Here is a 20165-nt window from a genome sequence, read left to right as displayed (position 1 = left end):
AGGCTTCTACAACTACTATTCAAATTATTTTCAAATTAAACAGCCAAAGCATAAAACGAAAATAAAACAAGAGGTATATCAAAAATAGTCAGGAGATAACAATACTGTAACTACAATCAATTCAGTTGTAAACAAACATGTCCACCATAGCAACACGATAGGCACTTCCAGAAGCAAGGAAAGCACTGATGAAACACTTTCGGTTATGTCCATCACAACTCAAGTCTTTCAGTTTTCTCCATAACAGCAACGGCAGCCACAAAGTTCACAGAAAGCTTTATCTGACTTTATCTGGCTTCACCCACGAACAATGAGTTCCCAGACCTTGTTGTAACTGTATTTCATTTTCTTTGCAGTCTTCTTGCGTTCCTTAGAGTCCTCCATTTTCATTAATTCATCACAAATTTCAAGAACGCGTCACTAAAATGCTTGCTTTTGTTTGTTTTTGGTAGGCGTATCTTTAAAAACAACAATTGCCTGCGTGTGCGCCCGGCTGTTTGATTGACGGCATACCCTTGCCTCTCACAGTACCGCACACAGACAGTCACATCTGCCCGAACACCAGTGTAGTGAGATGTACAAGCTGACAAGACAGTTCATTCATTCATTTTCCGAACCAGTTTGTTTTTCTTTAACTATACCTTGTGTGACAGCTAACTCACAGATTTTTTTTTTTCATTTTTTATTTATTTTCATTGGCAGATTTTTCATGCAACTACTGCAATTTGTTGCGGCGAAATTTGAAGGTAGACAAAAAAAACCCTCATCGAGTCAGAAATACCAGTAAGTACCACTTTAAAACAACTTGAATTGGTCAAATGTTTGACAGGTTATTGTTCTTTTTTTAAAGAGAGTTCCAGGTAAATTGTACTAAAAGTAATTTTGATAATGAAGTGTCAAGTTCCAGCTTGAAAAAGTCATCACCTAGTCTGGATTCCTTTTGCGCTACAGAACCCAGGCCCAATTATTTTTTACATAATCGTCGTGAACTTTGATAGGCTCCTTTGTAACTCATAAGTGGTAAGAAATGTGAAATTCCAAAAACAAGCGTGGTAAGTTAATTGAACACTCTAAATTGTACCTAGGTATGATTTTGAATGTGAGTGTTTGTTTGTCCCTGTGTGCCCTGCGATTGGCTGGCAACCAATTCAGGGTGTCCCCCACCTACTGCTCGAAGCCAGCTGGGATAGACTCCAGCACGCACGCAACGCTTGTGCGGATAAGCGGTTTGGAAAATGGATGGATGGATGGATGGATAGTTCCAAAGTGTTTTATAAACTGATTGAAGACAAAGTTCTTTCTTTTTTTCTTTGTTGATCCGAACAACGACCCTAGTCAGCAACCACCTCCCGTCGATAAATTATTATTGCTGCATGAAACGGCTGCTCTCCCCCGCCATCAAGCGACCTTTGAACATCGTTTTTCAAATACAGTACCTGTCAGTAACCCCCGGTTGACAAAAACGTATTCGGCGGGCACATCTGTGTTTCTGCTTAGGGCACCCAAAAGGGAAGCAGAAGGGCCCTGATTTCAGCAACCAGGTATTTAAATAACATTCCTTATCAGGACTTGACATCAGCTTTTTTCGCTGACTTCAGCAGCCACTCTGGCGAGTAGTTTCTATCAGCACATCGCCATACCAACGCAGGATAACACGCTGGACTGTGTATACATGAATATACACGGGACAAGTCGACCTCAGCTTCTCCGATTAAATCAACATACTATTGCCCCAGCCTATAAACCAATGTGGTTTAAGCCTACAGTCAGGAATGTCAATTTGTGGCCCTGTGATGTGGCCTTTATGCTTTAAGACTGTTTTCACTGCACAAACTGGCAAATGTTCAGGGAAGCAGCTACTCAGGAAGGAGAAATGGACCTGCTTGATTCTTCCTGGGCTTCATCACAAAATGTGCTGATGATGTCTCCACCACCTAGATCTACCTCAACCAGAAGCCCTGGCTGAATGCAGAGGTGAGCGCACTGCTGAAGGATACGGATGCTGCCTTCAGCACACATGAACCATCAGCACGCGGGTCAGCTGCGGGCTTCAGGAGGGTTAAATGCTCCTATGCTCAGAAAATCTATGATCACTTGACCTCCACCTCCATGCAGAAAGACATTAAGTGCATCACAAACTACAACACCAAGGATGCTCAATGCACCAGATGGCAGGGTTAGGATTATCTTGGGTACCTGTCAGATTATCTGATCTCAGGATTCAAAGTAGGGTTAGGGTTTCAAAATAGAGTTTCAAAATACGGGTAGGGTTTCACAGTAGGGTTTCAAAGTAGGGTTAGGGATTCAAAGTAGGGTTAGGTTTTCAAATTATGATTTCAAAATAGGCTTTCAAAGTAGTGTTTCAAACTAGGGTTAGAGTTTCAAAGTAGGGTTTCAAAATAGTGGCACAAACAAACTGGCACAGCGAGCACAAGCTGCAGAAACCTCTGCCACGGTCGAGTGCAGGGGTGCCCACACTTTTTCAGCATGCGAGCTACTTTTAAAATGACCAAGTCCAATGATCTACCTACTTTTACGTATTAATCTATTTATTTATGTATTTATTTATGATAAGTCACTAGTAGTATATTTCATCTGTATGATTAACATGAGTGTATTTTCTGGTCTGTTGGATCCTTGTCATTATGTGACTTATTCCTTGTTGATATTGTAGTGGTATTGCTTTCTGTTCAGAGTTTGTCTAGGGGATAAGGAAGCAGGTGATACCAACTAAATAAATAATCCAAATAAATGTAACAAAATACGGAGGACAATACTCCCAACAAAATTAAACTGAGCCATACTCCAGAAAGAAATGGGGGTGGGGAAAAACATGATTAGTATACCAACCGAAGAACACCCAGCCAAGTTCCCGCAAAAAAAGAACACAGAAAAAGTGGGCAGCTAGCGACATGAACGAACAAATCAAAACCCAAACTTTAGCTGTAACTTAAATCCCAATCCTCTAAAATAAAAAAGCAAGAGACACCATGGGAGATTAAAAAAAAACTATTTTATAATTCTTTCATGAAACATAAATATTCCACACAGGAAGGCCAGGGCCAGATTCAAACTCACGACCGCTGCACTGTCTGCACATATTCTTGGAAAAAAAACATTTTTGGGTTGACTTCCCCTTTCAAGGGAAAAGTTCATATTCCAATAAAATTGTAGAACATATTCTTGAAAAAAAAATGTTTGGGTTGACATTCTCTTTAACACTCAATCTGTGCCAAAAAAAAGAAATGGCAAATTTTCATTTTTGAGGGACAATGAAAATATACAAGCAGATACAATATAGGAAGAACAAAACGGAATCAGATTTACTTTGTATGTCTAGAAATAACATTTTAAATGCAACCACTGAAATGTTTGCAGTTCAAAGCACGTGGCTGTTGCAGTGACAGGAAACTGCTGAGAAGCTCTGTGCTGAACAGGGAAACCACAGTGGTCGGTTGCTTCTCTTTTCCTGTAAGATCAGCTACAGTAAGTTCATTTATGCATATTAAGTGAATTTAGATTAACACGTTGATATAATCAGAATTGCACCATTAATTCAGTGACGATTACGATAAAATTCACACATAATTAAGTAAGAATGACCTTTTGACAAAGTTATAAGTTCTCATTTCACAGATAGAGAAATGAAAAAGAGCATCTGACCACGTGACATCTGCTCATCTAAAACAGGTTTTCCTGTCAAAGACTTGTTGCAGACATACAAATGCATATAGAGAGAAGAAATCCCTGAAGAAATTATCAACCTTAGGACTTTTGCCATACAAATGTAAAGGTAAAGGCTTTGTTGATATTTTATCCTCAAAAGTGTTTTTATGTTTTATTTTCATTTTGTTCATTCACTTGACACCTAGATTTCATTTATTTAAAAAAGCGTTTAGAATTTAGTTTCACATTATTTGAAATACGGATAATTTGCATGTGTGTATTAGATTAATAGATTTTCATGTGAAAGAAATCATATCTGTAATGTTAAATACCTGTATATTTATCATATGAACCAGTACGATACCTTATTTGTATTATTTATTTTCCTTATTATCATACATTGGGTGTAATTCAAACAAAGTCACTGATTTCATCAGATTAATCAGAATTTACCAAAGATATTTGTTTGGTATCTGAAATGTATGATCTCATGTGTTGATGCATAAACATTTCCAAAAGTAAACACTCATTAGTTCCAACTTTCTCAGTCCTTGCTAATGCCTCTAGTTGCCATGGTAGATGTTGTAGCAGCAGCTCCCACAGACAGCAACATTCATGCATCTATCGTTCACACGTAAATACGAAAAGTGGACATCATTAACCTTGTGTATTAAACAGTCTAATAACAGCTGTAATAAAAGTATTTCTGAAACGCTCAGACTTGCACATTGGTGCCATCAGTCAGCGACTGGCAGTGCTGCCATTGAACACCTCAAGGACATGTAGGGGATGGGTGGGATATTGACAACACTCATGTTGGGTTGGGACAAAGGGTGATTTGTGGTTAAATTCAAATTCATTTCCAACAGTCAGTTTTGATTTCTGTTCAGTGTGTAATCATTACTAGACCAGTGATTCGCAACCAGGGTGGTGTCACACTTGGTTTGCCATCACAGATCACCAGTGGTGCTTAATTGTTATTTCAAAATTATTTATTATTGACAAATATACTGTAACTTTGTTCATCGATCTATGCTAGTGATGTATACTGACAGGCATTGAAATTAAAGACCCTGTAAATTGATTTCAGTGATTTGTTTGTCAATACATTTAATGTGTTTGACGATAAGTGCTTAAAACATGAGGTAAAACTTAAAGTTAAAAGCTTAAAACTGAGAACAATTTAATACTGAATTGTTGAGATAAAGTGTTAAACAAATTTTCAGCATTTCAGTTGTCTGAATTTTGGGGGGAGTGGCTAAAATCAAGACCAAGTATGCACATGGGCCATTGGTATGAGTCTGCCCTCAGCGTATTCATTCCATTAGTGACTGGCTGGTGGAATTGCAAGTTACTTAGTAATAATAACTTAAACATTCCTACCACTATCGCATGGAGTTAGAGAGCAAGCTATGTTATTAATTGTATTTTTTTAAACTATTATATTACCACAGCAAGTATTCATTTTCACAGAATTGTACGCAGAACTGGCATTGTGGGATGAACCAAATGGCTGCTCCAACCACCCCGTGCAGCCAATGTTTATAATACTTTGTAACATCTGACCAGACAGTGAAATAATAACAAAGAGGTGGTCCTTCAACAATGTCTAATAACCTTAGCTGTCTGCTTAACTTGGTCCTCTCCCCCACACACTGAAGCCGTTTTCAGTCACAAATCAGGACTCAAACTATAAAAATTCACAGCCTCATAGTTGAAAATAATACAACACAACACATAACTGCAGGGTCTCTACATTATTTTTTTACACTTTCAAATTCATGTGTTTGTTTGACACCCCTGATTTAGTGATCAATTAACCTGACATGCATGTTTCCGTTATGTAAAAGGAAGTCGGACAACCAGAAAAAAGCAAAGGGACAACAGGCAAATTCCACTCGGGAAAGCCGGAGATTTAACCCCAGATCTTAGAACTTTGAGATTGATGTGCTAACCACTATATTACAGTGCTACCTGCATTTCCCCCACCATATTCCAATGTTTTTTCAACATGCTGAAATGACTGTGAAGGGAAGTACCTGCGTTGAAGAGAAAGAAAGGCAGCGTCTGTTGTATATGAAGGTGCTTTTGAAATGTAGTGACGTCTTTCTGTGTCCACTCCTCTGTCCACAAATGTGCCCCTACCCGTAGATCTTCAGTGAGTTGATTTCATCCTCAGAAGCATCCATGGATGTCAGCGAGGAGGAATTTACTCCTCTAATGATCAGAGACCGTGGAGGCAGCCAGAGGTCCAGTTCGAGCACTGGTTCCAGTCTGCAAGTACACGTGTACTTCTTCCCTCCCACTAAAGATGCAATGAAAATGTACATATCATCTGGCCAAGTTTCTGCTGAAAATGTTTGCATCCAAGCTGCAAAAACATGCGGTAAGATCAAAATATATTCATGGGAAAGCTGTTTTTTCCTCTTATAGCCATGCTGCAATTTATGAGGATGCATGTTTTATTTCTCAAGGAATCTTACCAGTTTACCAAAGTCTTTTTGGTTTGGCATCTGGTGATCGCTCATTCTGGTACCCTCCATCACACATGTTCAACACGGAAGAAAACATACAGGTCCACTTCAGAGTCAGGTTATAATGACATTGACATGATACAACAGTTTTTCCATATAAAGTAACTCATTGTAACTTGCTTTTTGGCCAATCTGAGACTAAGCATAATGTGTCCCTATACAGGTTTTTTTTTGGAAATTGGTATGGGCAGGGACCAAGAATGTCATACCGCTACAGTCTGACCAGAGACAGAATTAGTCCTGTGCTTGACTACTCTGTCATTGACTATCTCTTTGCCCAGGTAAAGAAAAACATTTGGTATATTACTTAATATAGGTTATTTCATTTTTAACTAAACATTTTTAGACAATGCTTGAGACTAATTCCATTCCTAGCTTGAATGGTGTGAAACCCCACTTTGGTGGCATGTTTGTACATACAGTAAATACGTGTCATTTGTAATGTTTAGACATTCTTTGTGTCTGTGTGTTTAAACCACGCCCTATAGCCAGTAGTAGTTCAATGATTAAACCAGCATAATTGGTAGAGAAGGCCCGTGGGTGACATCGCCGTGCACCATTAATAACATAAGGTCGCACTGGACTGGACGATTCAAAATTTCTAATTCATGCTGGAAGAACATTATTGGTGATTATTATCACCCCCACCCACATATACTGTAATACTAGGTATATATAGTTTTGTAATCCCTATATAAGGGGATGCAGTTTCCCAATATATTTCCTAACTATACATCATCTAGGAAGTCAATAATAATCCAGTTCACCCATTTTGAATTTGTGGGGAGCAAGAATTGCCTCACAAAAATGTCTTTTTTTTAAATGCAAGTGCCTGGTACAATCCTTTTCACAATGGAAAAAAATCACAACAACCCTAACCAACAACCCTAACCAGGATTACTTCAAGACTCAAAAAGGTCTGATGTTGTCATAAAATAAATAAAAATAGAATAAGGTTTCACTTTGGAAATGTGAAATTTGCAACAATGTAAAAATTGTAAAAAAAAAAAATGTGAAAAAGGTACTTTTCATTTGTCAGTTACTGATTCCTTTGCTTATGTAGGTACGAAGTGACTTCATCACAGGTGAAGTCGGAGTGGCTCCACCTTTGAGCTTTCTAGAAGAATGCCTCGGCCTGGCAGTGCTGGACTTGTGGAGGATAGCAAAGGAGCAGCATCTGAGTGTAAGGGAGCTCTGCAAGATTGTCAGGTATTTACAGTACTTACAACTAGATGGTTTCCGATTTTTATTACATAGCTTGATTTTTATTACATGATTATTACAAGCGTTTGTTATGATACCTAATACCTTAGGGTTCATTTTCACTGGTTTAATTTAAAGTAAGCAAGAATTGCATGTACTCTACCCTCAGCTACAAATCTTGCCTTCCTGAATCACACCGCCATGACATCCAGAAACGCAATCGCCTGGATCGCTACCGAATCAGAAATACTCTCAAGCACTTCCTAAAGAAGCTTGGAAACAGCTCTGTGGACGAGTACAACCTGAAACTGAAGTACTTGGTTGAAATGGCTGGCATTATTCCCACCTTAGGAAGTGAAGTGTACCACGTCAGCGCTGGTTCGTCCCATTCCAGTGGAACGTTCACCCATGTGAAAGTCGCTGGGGAAACTGGAATTCAAACTAGCGGAAGTCGTTATCCTGATGGTTCCGTGGTGAGCTCAATTGATGCGTTATTTTTCTTGTGACCCGTACCTCAGCCTTGCATGAATGGAGATTTGATTTGGTTGTGGCAGCATAGTGACCAGATGGTTACGCAAGTCTATCTCAGAGTTGTAAGTTCTGGGTTCTATATTGAGCTCCAGGCTTCCCTCCTCTGTGAAGTTAGCCCGTTTTCACTGTACTTGCGTGCAGTTTCTCCATGTACTCTGGCTTTCTTCCCCATTCCAAAAGCATGCTGTCAATGTTAGGTTCAGTGAAATCCTGAATTGTCCGTAGGTGATGATTACAGTATGTATGAATGGTTGTTTTGTCTCTCTGTGCCGTGTACTCCGGCTCTCGCCCCAAATCAGATAGTATACACTCGAGCACACCCATGACCCCACACTTGTGGAAGTGTTATTTAAAAGACGGATTGAGACAAAAGACATAAAATCTTATACATTAGCTGATAAAAATGAATCTATAATGATCGTCCTCTGTAGGAGTGGCAGACTTTCTGTGATTTCCAGGACATCGTTGCCATCAGTATGAAGCGGGTATCTCATGAGCAGGAAAACAGCAGGATGGTGACTGTGTTTCGTCATGATGACAGATACATGGTAAGCCAGTTTTCAGCGTGGACTGTGCCCAAACATAATTTAGGATAAAAACAAATGTAAAATTTCCATGCATTCCTCTTTGATTTGTACCAAAGGAAACCAATTTCCCGAGTCTGAAAGAAGCGCTCTCATTTGTGTCGCTTATTGATGGCTACTTCAGACTTACCACAGACTCTAGCCACTACTTCTGTCACGACACTGTGCCGGAAAGTATTCTGGAGGGTGTCAAAAACCATTACCATGGCCCAATCACGTAAGTCCTTCGGATAGATAATTCACCCACTGTACTACCACAGCACAGTTTTTATGATTTCCAATCAGGTCGGAGTTTGCAGTCGACAAGTTGAAAAAGTGCGGGGTTAAAGATGGAACATTCCTACTCCGGCAGAGCCCCAAAGATTTTGATAACTTTTTCCTCACCGTCTGTATTCAGGTAAATGGTGCTTTAACGACATCTTTCCTTAAAAAAAAACAAAAAAAAAAACCTACCAACTACAAGACTGTGACTATGTTGTGTTTATGTTTGTTAAGACTCCGCTTGGACTGGATTATAAAGATTGTCTCATCGTTAAGAATGAGCACTATCGTCTTCCTGGTGTCCAGAAGTCCTTTTCCAGTTTGAGAGAGCTAACCAGCTTTTACCAGCAAAACAAACTTCTGCTGGATAACGTGCCTGCCAAGCTTGGCCAATGCTGTCCACCCCAACCCAAAGGTTGCTTCCTTCGAAACCGATTATGCTATGCTTAGGATATCAAGAACAGAAAATCTATAAACATTAAAAACCCTTAAGAGTTCAAAACAAAATTGTAGATATGCCTTTTCAGCTTTTCCATACAATATAATAATAGATATTTTCCCTGGTTCCTCTGTAGAGCTCACAAATCTCATCATCATACGCAATGGCATCTCTGTTGAAGCTGAAGGGTCCCCAACACCTGAGAGGAAAAAATTTGGTCATATCCAGTTCCACATGATCAAATATGAAGACTTAAAATGGGTATGCTGTTGTAGCGGTTGATAGCTGTGTTTTACTTCCCTGCCAGACTCTAGGTTTTTAGCTTCTGTATTTCTATACTTGACTCTAGTTTGCTTAATCTCCTTGATGCTACCCTTACTAGGGGGAGAGTCTTGGACAGGGATCTTTTACCCGAGTTTTTAAAGGCTCCAAAACAGACACTCGTGATGGGGAGAAACATGTGACGGATGTTCTCCTTAAAGAACTTGATGGTGGTCACAAGAACTGCTGGGAAGTGAGTTTAACATGATCAGAATACAAAAATGATTGATTGATTTGATTTATTTGGAATTATTTTGATTTGAGCTCTTGATCCAGTTGCATCATTATTAAACATGTGACATTTACTTTGTATTTTCTGCCTTTCAGTCATTTTTTGAAGCAGCCAGTATAATGAGTCAAATCTCACACAAACACCTGATCTTGGTTTATGGCATCAGTGTCCATAGAACAAAAAGTAAGTTGAAATCTAAAGCTCTTGTTCTTTGCAACATTTTACCCCCTTCTATCACAAATGTGTGACTTGCGTAAGCAAGGTTTATCTAAATGTCTTAAAAAGGGGTTCACAATGTGATCTTATTGGTTGATATTGCCTTTGTCTTTTACATTTGCAATAATACACATTTGCATTGATGACTTTTGTTCTCCAAACTTCACTGCACATGACTGAAGCTGTGTCCTGTTCCATTGGATGAGCATTTCTGACTTCTTGCAGCGGTTAAGGAACCTTTCCTTCTCTTTGCAGACATAATGGTCCAAGAGTTGGTCAAGTATGGGGCCCTCGACCTTTACCTGAAGAGGAGGCAGTCGGTGTCAGTGAGCTGGAAACTTGACGTAGTCAAACAGCTTGCATGTGCCCTCAACTTTCTGGTGATAAGATTTTCAACGTGGATCATGACACATTCAGAAACATGACAGTTTTCATGAAAAGCAATGGTCTTGCAGGAAGAAAAGAACATTGTCCATGGAAATATCTGTGCAAAAAATCTTCTACTGGCCAGAGAAGGTGACACGTCTCAGGGCAGCTCTCCTTTTATCAAGCTAAGTGACCCTGGCATCAGCGTTGCAATGACAAGCAGAGATGGTGAGAAATGTTTCTCATCTCCTTGTTAAGAAAAAGTAGAACTATATGTCATCAATGGTATGAGATATCCTTTACTGATGTCCAGATGATAAATTCAGTAAGTAATACATATAGAGGGAATACTATTCATATTTCACAATACAGTTGGCAACATGTTGTGATTTTGTATTGACACATATATGATCATTTCAGTTATCCTGGACAGGATTCCTTGGGTAGCGCCCGAGGTGTTGGAGGCTCCAGACAAGCTGACCCTGGAGTGCGATAAATGGAGCTTTGGTGCCACAGTGTGGGAGATCTTTAACAATGGCAATGCTCCGCTGCAAGACTGGGACCTTCAGCAGGTACATACACTCTATACCCAAGATAAAGTTGTATTAAAGTGGGGAAGTCCAGTTTAGTGCTCCAATTTAGACGTAAGTACACAATGTGGACACTTTATGTGCACGTTGTTGACACCTCCTTTTAGGACTCTTCATCCATTGTCCTCTCGCATATACTGGTTTTCCTAGGCCAACAAAACCCAAGGTTATGAACTTAAATATGTTTATATACAGATATATCAATTGACGATGTAAATAAAATTCATTTACATCATACTCCTCCAGCCTCCAACATTACTTAAAGGGGAAGTCAACCCAAACATATATATTTTTTCAAGAATATGTTCCCAGAAAGCCCACTAGTTGAAACACGACATTCTGATTGTGGATGCATTTGTGGAATATGAGTTAAGCAGCAAAATCCCCCCCCTTCTTAGCTCTTTCCTGGGGCGGCCATTTTGTCATTACTGTCGACTGAAAATGACATCACAGATGCTCAGGGCTCAGATGACCACCAATCACGGCTCAGCTTCAAAAAACAGGTCAGCCGTGATTGCTCGTTACCGGGGCCCTGATTAGTTGTGATGTCATTTTCCGTCGACAGAAGTGACAAAATGGCCGCCCCCAGAGATGGCTAAAAGCGAGTGGATTAACTCTTATTCCACAATGCAATATTTTTCAGAATGCCTTGTTTCAACTAGTAAGCCCGCATAGAACATATTCTTGAAAAAAAACCGTTTGGGTTGACTTCCATGAAGTCCGAAATACATACATACATGTAAATAAAGTGAAGGAGACTTGTATAAATCTTCTTGTTTGTTTATAGAAGCAGCAGTTTTATGAGAGTTTCCATCAGCTGGCACCCTCTCAGTGGACAGAGCTGGCCGAGCTGATCAGCCAGTGTATGAACTACCAGCCGGCCTTTAGACCTTCATGTCGCAGCCTCATCCGTGAGCTCAACAGTCTCAGCACATCAGGTGCTGGTGAAGTATTTATTCTACTTCAGGTGTAGGTCCCTACACATATTCTGACACTGTAGCTCAAACAAAACTCTTGCGACCGCAAACTACCATGACTGATGGGTTTTTTTTTCTGCTTTCCGGACAGACTATGTTATACTTCACGCCACTGAGCCTGTCACACTCAACCCAGTGTGTCAAGCATCTAGTGCCGCACTACAGGACCAGACATTGTTTGAGGAGAGACACCTACGGTACATCTCCCTCCTGGGAAAGGTACGCATGAACCGACTAAAGTAGGCTCCATACTGCAGATATATATGACTGCAGGGCAGGGCTCCAAACTACCTTTTTTTTTACTATGAGCGCAGTGACCCTTGGCCCCCAACTTGAAATTTTAAGGGTGCAAGTGGAAAATCTAGGTGCACACTGTCATGACCCTGCGCTGTGTTCATGTTTTTATTTTATTTCCTTCCAGCTGGAGTAGTGGGCGGTTCCCTCCAGCTGCGCACCTAACTCTCATTGTAATCGGTCTAGTTTAAAAGGACTGCCAAAGCATTGGTTCCTTGTCGGATTGTTCCTCTGCTTGCTCCTGACTGTAGTCGCCAAGTATTGAATTTTCTAGACGTTCTTCTTGTTTTGATGCATTTTTCACCATTTGTTTTTGTTTTTTTGTTGTGAAGGATATTCCCGGTTGAACTTTTACGGATTTGGAATTATCTTGTCGTTCTACGACAAGCCACCTTCGTTTCAAGTTTCTTTTGTTCAAGCGGAATTGGTTTGTGTTCTTGTCTTGGCATGACAAGCAATTAAAAACAGCTAAAAACTTTGTCCCTCTACTGTTTATTGATTTTACATCTGCTTTTCAGGCCCATATTATAGTTTTGATTTTTTTTAAGCTCAACATCGACAAGGGTCTTATGTATTGGTTGTTTGATATTCTAACTGGCAGGTCACAAGGTGCGAGGGTCAATGGCGTCCTGTCCAACGTTCTTTTCACTTCCACCGGCTCACCTCAGGGATGCGTTCTTTTGTGTCTCCTATTTATGTTGTACACAAACACAAGCCAGATTTCACATGAGAAGCGTGATATCAAGTTTGGAATGTTTGCTTTTCTACTTTTGAAATTTGTGCGTTCCCCCAATATGTTGCATCTAGGGCTACAACCCACTTGTTATTTCTCTTGATTTTTTTTCACAGTCCTGGAAGATTAAATCAATGTTCCACATTTATGGTTTATAATTAGAATTATTAAATTAGAACTGTCAAGGTTCTAAGTGGAAAAATGCTTCATTTTCACAAGATTGTCAGAGATGTTAATAATTTACCAAATAGAAAATATCTATTAAAATGTCTTAATAGCAAATATAACTTTTTGGCCACTATATTTTCATTTTCAGCCCAAAGGTAAACATTTACCAAATATAAATACATTTTTAAAACAGAACATTTAAAGGTATAAATAATTTTAGGTATGAGTAATTTTGGGCTTTACATGCTTTTTAGACATAACTAGTGATGAAGTTAATCAGATGTCATTTTCCCCCAACAGGGAAATTTTGGAAGTGTCGAACTGTGTCGTTACGACCCACTGGGAGACGACACAGGCGAGATGGTTGCTGTGAAGAAGCTCCAGCCCAATAAGCAATCAACCTTGGAGGACTTTCGTAAGGAGATCAAAACTCTCAGCATGATGTGCTGCGACTTCATCGTCAAGTACAAAGGGGTCTGCTACAGCATGGGTAATGCAAATGTCAATCAATGCAAAACAAATGTTTTTGCTTCTTACAAGCTTGCAAACGGCGACAAGTCATGTTATTTATGCAGCACCTCTTCACAAATTTCTCATCTTTGCAACATTATACGATTTGGCTCTGAACTTTATTGTGATTTAGAATGCTTGAAGCAGTATGTAAAGATGGTAACCTTGGATTGTGTTTTCAGGGCGGCTCAACATGAGTTTGGTGATGGAGTATTTACCACATGGAAGTCTTATTGTCTATACAGAAAACAACAGACACAACATCAATACCAGGCGCATGCTACTCTTTGCTTCACAGATCTGTAAAGTAAGACTTAAATTTATAAGCTGACATGCAGTTTTCATCACAAGGTTTGTGTGATTATAATTGACTATGACTGATCTGTGAATGAATGCAAAATCGTCACTGTCTGGACCGTTACATTGATAACTTCATGGTCTAAGTCTTTCAATTACTATTGAATAGGAAGATAACCACTGTTTCCATGCCAGTGTAGTAGGCGAATGCTTCCAGGAGGTGTTGTGCCGTAGTGGATGACTGTGAGGATGTTGCTCAACTTGCCATAACTGCACATGTTGTTGTTCTTCACATCCCAGAGTAGTTGAGACGAAAGGAACAGTGCCTCTGCTGGTTAGAGCCAAGTAGCGCATTTCATTTTGACATAATTGCTTCAAGACTTGATTAACCAATGATCTATTCCACTACTGGATTAATTAATTACTTACTGATCAATTAATGTATTAATCTATTATTATGACTATATTTATAGGACAATTTTGTTTTGTTGAGGGTCAATCCGACAGAAATGTAATTTCCTCCAATGTGTGTCAGTAAAACAGTATTGTGACCTGAAGAAATTATGTGTAAGAAGTCCACACAGTCATTTCTAAGTTACATTTATCAACCAGCACCATTCATTTTGTAAAATACATTCCCAAAATAATCAAGTAATGTCATATTTTTATCTTCCAGGGTATGGCGTACCTGCAGACACTACGCTATGTGCACCGAGACTTAGCCGCCAGAAATATCCTGGTGGCAAGTGAGTCCCTGGTGAAAATTGCTGATTTTGGACTGACCAAGATTGTTCCTTTGGACAAAGAGTACTACAGAGTCAAACAGCCAGGAGAGAGCCCCATCTTCTGGTAGGTCTCTATTTTTTTTTTAAAACGATAAGTGAGGAAAGTTCTGTTATTTTTGCTGAATCCATCAAAATATGTATTTGAGACAAGATCTTAAATCCTGATGTGCTAGAGAAAAAATGAGGACAGATTCTGAATCGGTGTCAAAAAAGAATCTAGAAAAGTTTAATTTTTTCTGATTCAAAAAAATATATAAAAATTGTTGACCAATGTTCTACATCTGTGTTTAATGCAGGTATGCCCCAGAATCCATCAATGAGTTCAGATTCTCCCAAAAGTCAGATGTGTGGAGTTTTGGAGTTGTTCTTCATGAGCTCTTTTCCTACTGTGATATGAACTCCAGCCCCAAAAAGGTGGGCAATTCTACCCTTTGTTGGCCTAATTGATATCAAACCATGCATGGTTAAGTAAGTGATCATTAATGTTTGTTTCAGTTATGTATGCAGGAGATTGGAACCAAGGTGCATGGACTATCCATCTCAATGCATCTGCTAAATATCCTCAAGGACAACTGGAGGTTGCCTCCCCCTCAAAACTGCCCACCCAAGGTAAGTCCTGCTATGAATTCAAATAATTCCATGAAATAGGCAGCATCGTATCAATAGCCTCACGTCATCATCAATCACTGTCGTCAAAAAAAAATTCAACAACCTTCAACTACATGATTTGTACCTCGATTTGACCATTAATCTGTTCAAGCCCACAGAAAAACAACACATCTATTTGTTACAGGTTTCACTTAAAGTAAAATACTACAGTAGTTTATGAAAACATTATAGAATAATGTTAAAAAGAAATTGACTGGTTTATTCTGTGCACTCCTGTATGTACTGTAGTATTTGTGCATTGAATGCAGTAGCGTCTGACGGGGTGGGGGATCCAGGCATCCACTTTTACCCACCCAACCCCGCACGACAAAAAAATGTCACTCGGCAGCCGGGCATTACACCAGATGCACGTGAAACTGAAAAAACGTCCATGCGCCCCTCCATCAACAATCATTGTGAATCATTATTGATCATTTTTAATCATTTAATCATATTGATCATCATTAATCAAGGCTCGAAATTTGTAGTTTGCGCCTCATTAATACACATTGTGTAGCAACACTGAGACTCAAACGCAGAGACAACCGTCAAAGGTTGTGACGTGGTCACGATTGAAACAGTGGAACTGGCTCTCGTAGTTCACGAAAAAGAGTTAATTGTCAATGAGTCTCAGACTTTTTGGAGGAAAAGCAGGAAAATTAGATACATCTGGACACATTTAAACTTTATTGACAATACAAAGGCAGACTGTAGAGTCTGCAAGGAAAAAAAACAAGGAAAAAATATAATAATAGTAATAATAATATAAATAATATGATATTATGAAGGTGTCAGCGACTGGTTAGCACGTCCGCCTCACAGTTCAGAGGTCGTGGGTTCCATCCCGGCTCCGGCCTCCCTGTGAGGAGTTTGCATGTTCTCCCCGTGCCTGCGTGGGTTTTCTCCGGGTACTCCGGTTTCCTCCCACATTCCCAAAAAATGCTTGTTAGGTTAATTGGACACTCTAAATTCCCTCTAGGTGTGATTGTGAGTGCGGATGTTTGTTTGTCTCTGTGTGCCCTGCGATTGGCTGGCAATCAATTTAGGGTGTCCCCCGCCTTCCAGCAGACCCGCGACCCTTGTGAGGATAAGCGGTATGGATAATGGATGGATGGGTGGATGAAGGTGTCAGTGTCTCTAATTCAACTGTTGATGCTTGGTACTGGATGGAGGCTGTGCATTGTAGCAATGCCAGTCCCTCCTGAGAGAATCCAAAACAGGGCAGGTAATTTCTAACAGATGAAACCAGATCAGCTGACTTTGGGCGAAAGGTGGACTACACCCTGAAATGGTCGCCAGCCAGTCGCAGGGCACACACAGAGACAACCAACCATACACACCGACGGAACCGATGCCATGTTGCACACACACACGTGAGACGAGTGTACCACTACACCATCCGCGACTCTGTTCATTAATTATATTGCCATATTTTTTTTGTGTAATATGTTTCAATTCCCTGGGATTAACCTGCAAATAAAAGAATAAAATTGCTCCACAAATGTTGAAAGTTGCTCCTCAAATAAAATCACTGATTCGCAAAACTGCTCCACATAGAAAGAAATTTATTTTGAGCCTTGATTAACCATTATGAATCGTAATACATCATAAATATGATCATGATGTGCTTGCCTCTGTCATCCACTGTGGCTTTCCATGCCCTTATGAGCATCGAATGAGCATTTAACTAAATAGGCCCTACTTTTGTGCCCAGCGCAAGTCTATCGCAAAGTACCATCTAACTGTGCACATGGGTAGAGTTTTCTTTTTTGGGGTATTTTTGTAGACGAGCGCAGCTAAAAGGGGCGTTTGTACAGTTGTGGGAGTGAACACAGCCAGTTTCTTTCCTGGCCAATGGAAGTGGCTAGCCTCCTTCCCTTTAATTTCAGCAGAGAAGAGGCACACGGTCTACATGGCGGAAGAACTTGCTGTATTCCATGCAGATAATTGCTGTGTGCAGAGTACATTTAAAAGGAACTGCACTGAACTGAACTTTGAATGACCACCGTTTTCAATATTCCATTAATGCAATAATCGATTCTACGCAATCGACCAAATCATAAATTAAGTGTTTCTTTGATTATCAACACCAATTTCTAAATAATGTATCCACATACAATTTCACAGAAATCTTGTCTCTGTCACACCAGGTGTACGGTTTGATGATGCAATGCTGGGTTTACAACTTTGAGGAGAGGCCGTGTTTCTCCAGCCTGGAGGATCAAATTGAAATCATCATGCAAGAGGAGGCTGAGAGGTTGACTGGGAGAACCTCTCGCACTGCTTCGAAAAATGGCACCCCACCATGTTTGCAGCAGCTGAGCTTGTGTTAAGATTATCTGCACAAGCGGTTTCCAGCAGGAACTAAACCAGGGGTGTCAAACTCATTTTTGTCGCAGGCCACAGTTACGGTTTCCTGCAGAAGGCCAATATGACTGTGAAACCATACAAATTTTTACTCTCCTCACATTATTTACTTATCGCTGGTGTCGGGCGGAATCCTTGCACCTCCAAAATCATCACTCTTCAGGAGAGCTCTGAAAAGAGATCTACACAACAACTGATGGATAAATAGTTTTGAAATCAGACATCAAGGATAATACTAGTTTATTCAACTCTTGTTCAAGTGACTGTAAAAATGTGTTTGGGAACAAAAACCTACAGATGACATTTAGAAACTTCGGTCGAGCTTTTTGCAAGAAATCATGGAAATTGATGCACAAGATTTAATTTGCTTCCACGGGCCGCATAAAACAAAATAGCGGGCCGGATTTGTCCCTCGAGCCTTGAGTTGAACACATGTGATCTAAATGGTTAAAAACACAGAAGGAAAACGCGTCAGTAATCTTTGTACTGGAATGTTTAGATTTTGAGTACTGTGTCACAATGAAGTCATTTTGTGAACTCATGATCTCCAGGTGTGAATTCTCTTTAATTGGCTTCAGGGCCCCTGAATAAAAGTCGCAAAAGTCTTAAGTCTTTTAATCACATGCAGCCCTTCAAAGGTTTCCAGACTAGATAGTTAGTGAGAATGCAACAGACAGGATGGTGAGGTGAACACTTACCATTGAAGATTTACCGCTATTTTATGCAGACCATCTCCATTTTCACGGTCTCAAAAGCATTTGGTCAAGACTTAATTGTAAATATGATCAGCCACATAGCATAATTGCCTAAGACGTGTTTCAATGTTTCTGGACAGCAAGAAAGAACACAACTTTTATAAAAGAAAACAAATTGTGTTTTTTTTTTCTATATTGTAACAAAACACTCAACCAGATGTGTGAACTGGTAAGTAAAAGGGAAAAGATCTCAGTTGTTTTCGGGCAGTAGGCGCAGGGCCGCCTTTACTTACTCATAGGCCCCGAGGCTAACCCTCAAATATAGGCCCCCCTCCCGACTCTAAAGTAACTATCCTAAATTAGGGGCGAACGTTTCCGACTGTTGGCGAAGGTACAAAAATGTATGTTCACATCAGGGTTTGTTCAAGGTCGTAGGTGTTCGACGTTCGCCTGTACTTTTCTTGTTGCAACAAGAAAAATCCGTGCAACTGTTGACGGACGTCTGGTGAACGTTTTGTGAACATTTGGAACATTGAACGAACTGGCAAACTCTGATGTGAACGCAACATTTGCTGACCTTGAAAACACTGCAACTGTTCGCTGCTCAGTGGCATATAGGGCTTTTTTGAGATACTCAACTCATTTTTTAACATTGACAAACAGATCAACAAACAGATCAGCATGCATATTTATGCATTTTATACATTTTAACAAATAGAATAGCCAACAAATCAAAAGGTTCACACACTATAGTTTTTATAAACCAATAGTGCATTTCCCAATCACTTCTATGAATTAAAAAAAATGATATATTTTATAAAATCTATAATTAAAAAAAAGTGCCAAAATAAATATGTGAAAATAAAACAAACAATTCTTAAAGATAACATTCCCATTTAAATTGAGCTCAAAAGTTCAAAATAGAACTAAATTGTACATAGGCAATGAGTCTTACACATATCACTAGAGAGAACTAGCGTAGCAATACCGGTACGGGCTCCACACGTAGAGAATCACTGCTTCTAAACAACTGCAAGGAGAAGTAGGAAAAAATGACAATAATAATAATAATAGACCTTATCCACTTTAAATTTTAAATAGGATTACCAGTAATTGTGTGTGTGTGTGTGTGTGTGGGTGGGTGTGCGCGTGTCTGCGTACAAAATATCCATTACTCACAGTATATACACAACCAGTGGTGTTACCAGGATGCCAGGTGTGGGTGGGCATTAGTCTTACCTGCGGGGTGCAAAAAAGTGCTCAATGCTCAAGTAGGTTGAAATACAGCGTAGGGCTACTGCACCTCAAAACGTGTTTTGTTTTCTCCTTAATTGAGATAACTGTTGTTGTGATTTGGGCTAAACAAATAAAAGTTTATTTGATTTTGATTTTTTATATCCCATTCATCTGAACTACATCTAGTTTTCTTTGGGTGGGCAGAGCGTGTCCGTGGGTGGGCACTGCCCACCCTGCCCCTGCTCTAGTAACACCCCTATACACAACTAACAAAAAGGTTATGAGAAGTTTCACGATGAACCAAAAATGCACAATCTGCTATATAACCTTTACACCATTACAGGTAAATTTAATTTTACTTCTCTGAACCTTTGAATGCACGTCCAAATCTTCAACTTGATCAATTGGAGCAAGGAGAAATCAGTAAAATTCACTATCGATCAGGTCTTTGAGTGCCACCAGCAGATCTCTGAGTCACAAAAAGGCATTGGTGAATGTCCCGGGGAATTAAA

General features: G+C 39.7%; 1 protein-coding gene across 6 annotated transcripts; it reads left to right on the top strand.

The window, feature by feature from the left end:
• The first annotated feature begins 615 nt into the window (after nucleotides 1–615).
• Nucleotides 616–18327, top strand: jak3 (Janus kinase 3 (a protein tyrosine kinase, leukocyte)). Of its 6 annotated transcripts, none has more exons than XM_086047664.1 (27): nucleotides 616–783; nucleotides 1849–1974; nucleotides 3379–3486; nucleotides 3691–3793; nucleotides 5818–6052; nucleotides 6141–6258; nucleotides 6364–6481; nucleotides 7264–7409; nucleotides 7573–7876; nucleotides 8366–8482; nucleotides 8578–8735; nucleotides 8804–8915; nucleotides 9014–9194; nucleotides 9355–9479; nucleotides 9601–9732; nucleotides 9867–9954; nucleotides 10243–10367; nucleotides 10443–10581; nucleotides 10774–10925; nucleotides 11731–11887; nucleotides 12012–12139; nucleotides 13416–13605; nucleotides 13808–13932; nucleotides 14599–14771; nucleotides 15004–15121; nucleotides 15203–15316; nucleotides 17506–18327. In XM_086047664.1, exons 5-27 carry the CDS (start codon nucleotides 5854–5856, stop codon nucleotides 17686–17688), a joined length of 3402 nt encoding a protein of 1133 aa, XP_085903790.1. In that variant the 5' UTR covers nucleotides 616–783; nucleotides 1849–1974; nucleotides 3379–3486; nucleotides 3691–3793; nucleotides 5818–5853; the 3' UTR covers nucleotides 17689–18327. The 6 variants fall into 6 exon arrangements, with proteins under 6 accessions (XP_085903790.1, XP_085903791.1, XP_085903794.1 ...); XM_086047665.1 differs by having other exon boundaries at nucleotides 1498–1974; XM_086047668.1 differs by having other exon boundaries at nucleotides 617–783; nucleotides 11731–11881.
• Nucleotides 18328–20165: the final 1838 nt, after the last annotated feature.

Source organism: Filicampus tigris, chromosome 12, assembly GCF_054856515.1.
Source record: "Filicampus tigris isolate MCC_2025a chromosome 12, RoL_Ftig_1.0, whole genome shotgun sequence".
In the NCBI taxonomy this organism is placed as follows: domain Eukaryota; kingdom Metazoa; phylum Chordata; class Actinopteri; order Syngnathiformes; family Syngnathidae; genus Filicampus; species Filicampus tigris.
The sequence above is the reverse complement of the archived record's forward strand: the minus strand, read 5'-3'. Positions and strand labels throughout refer to the sequence as shown.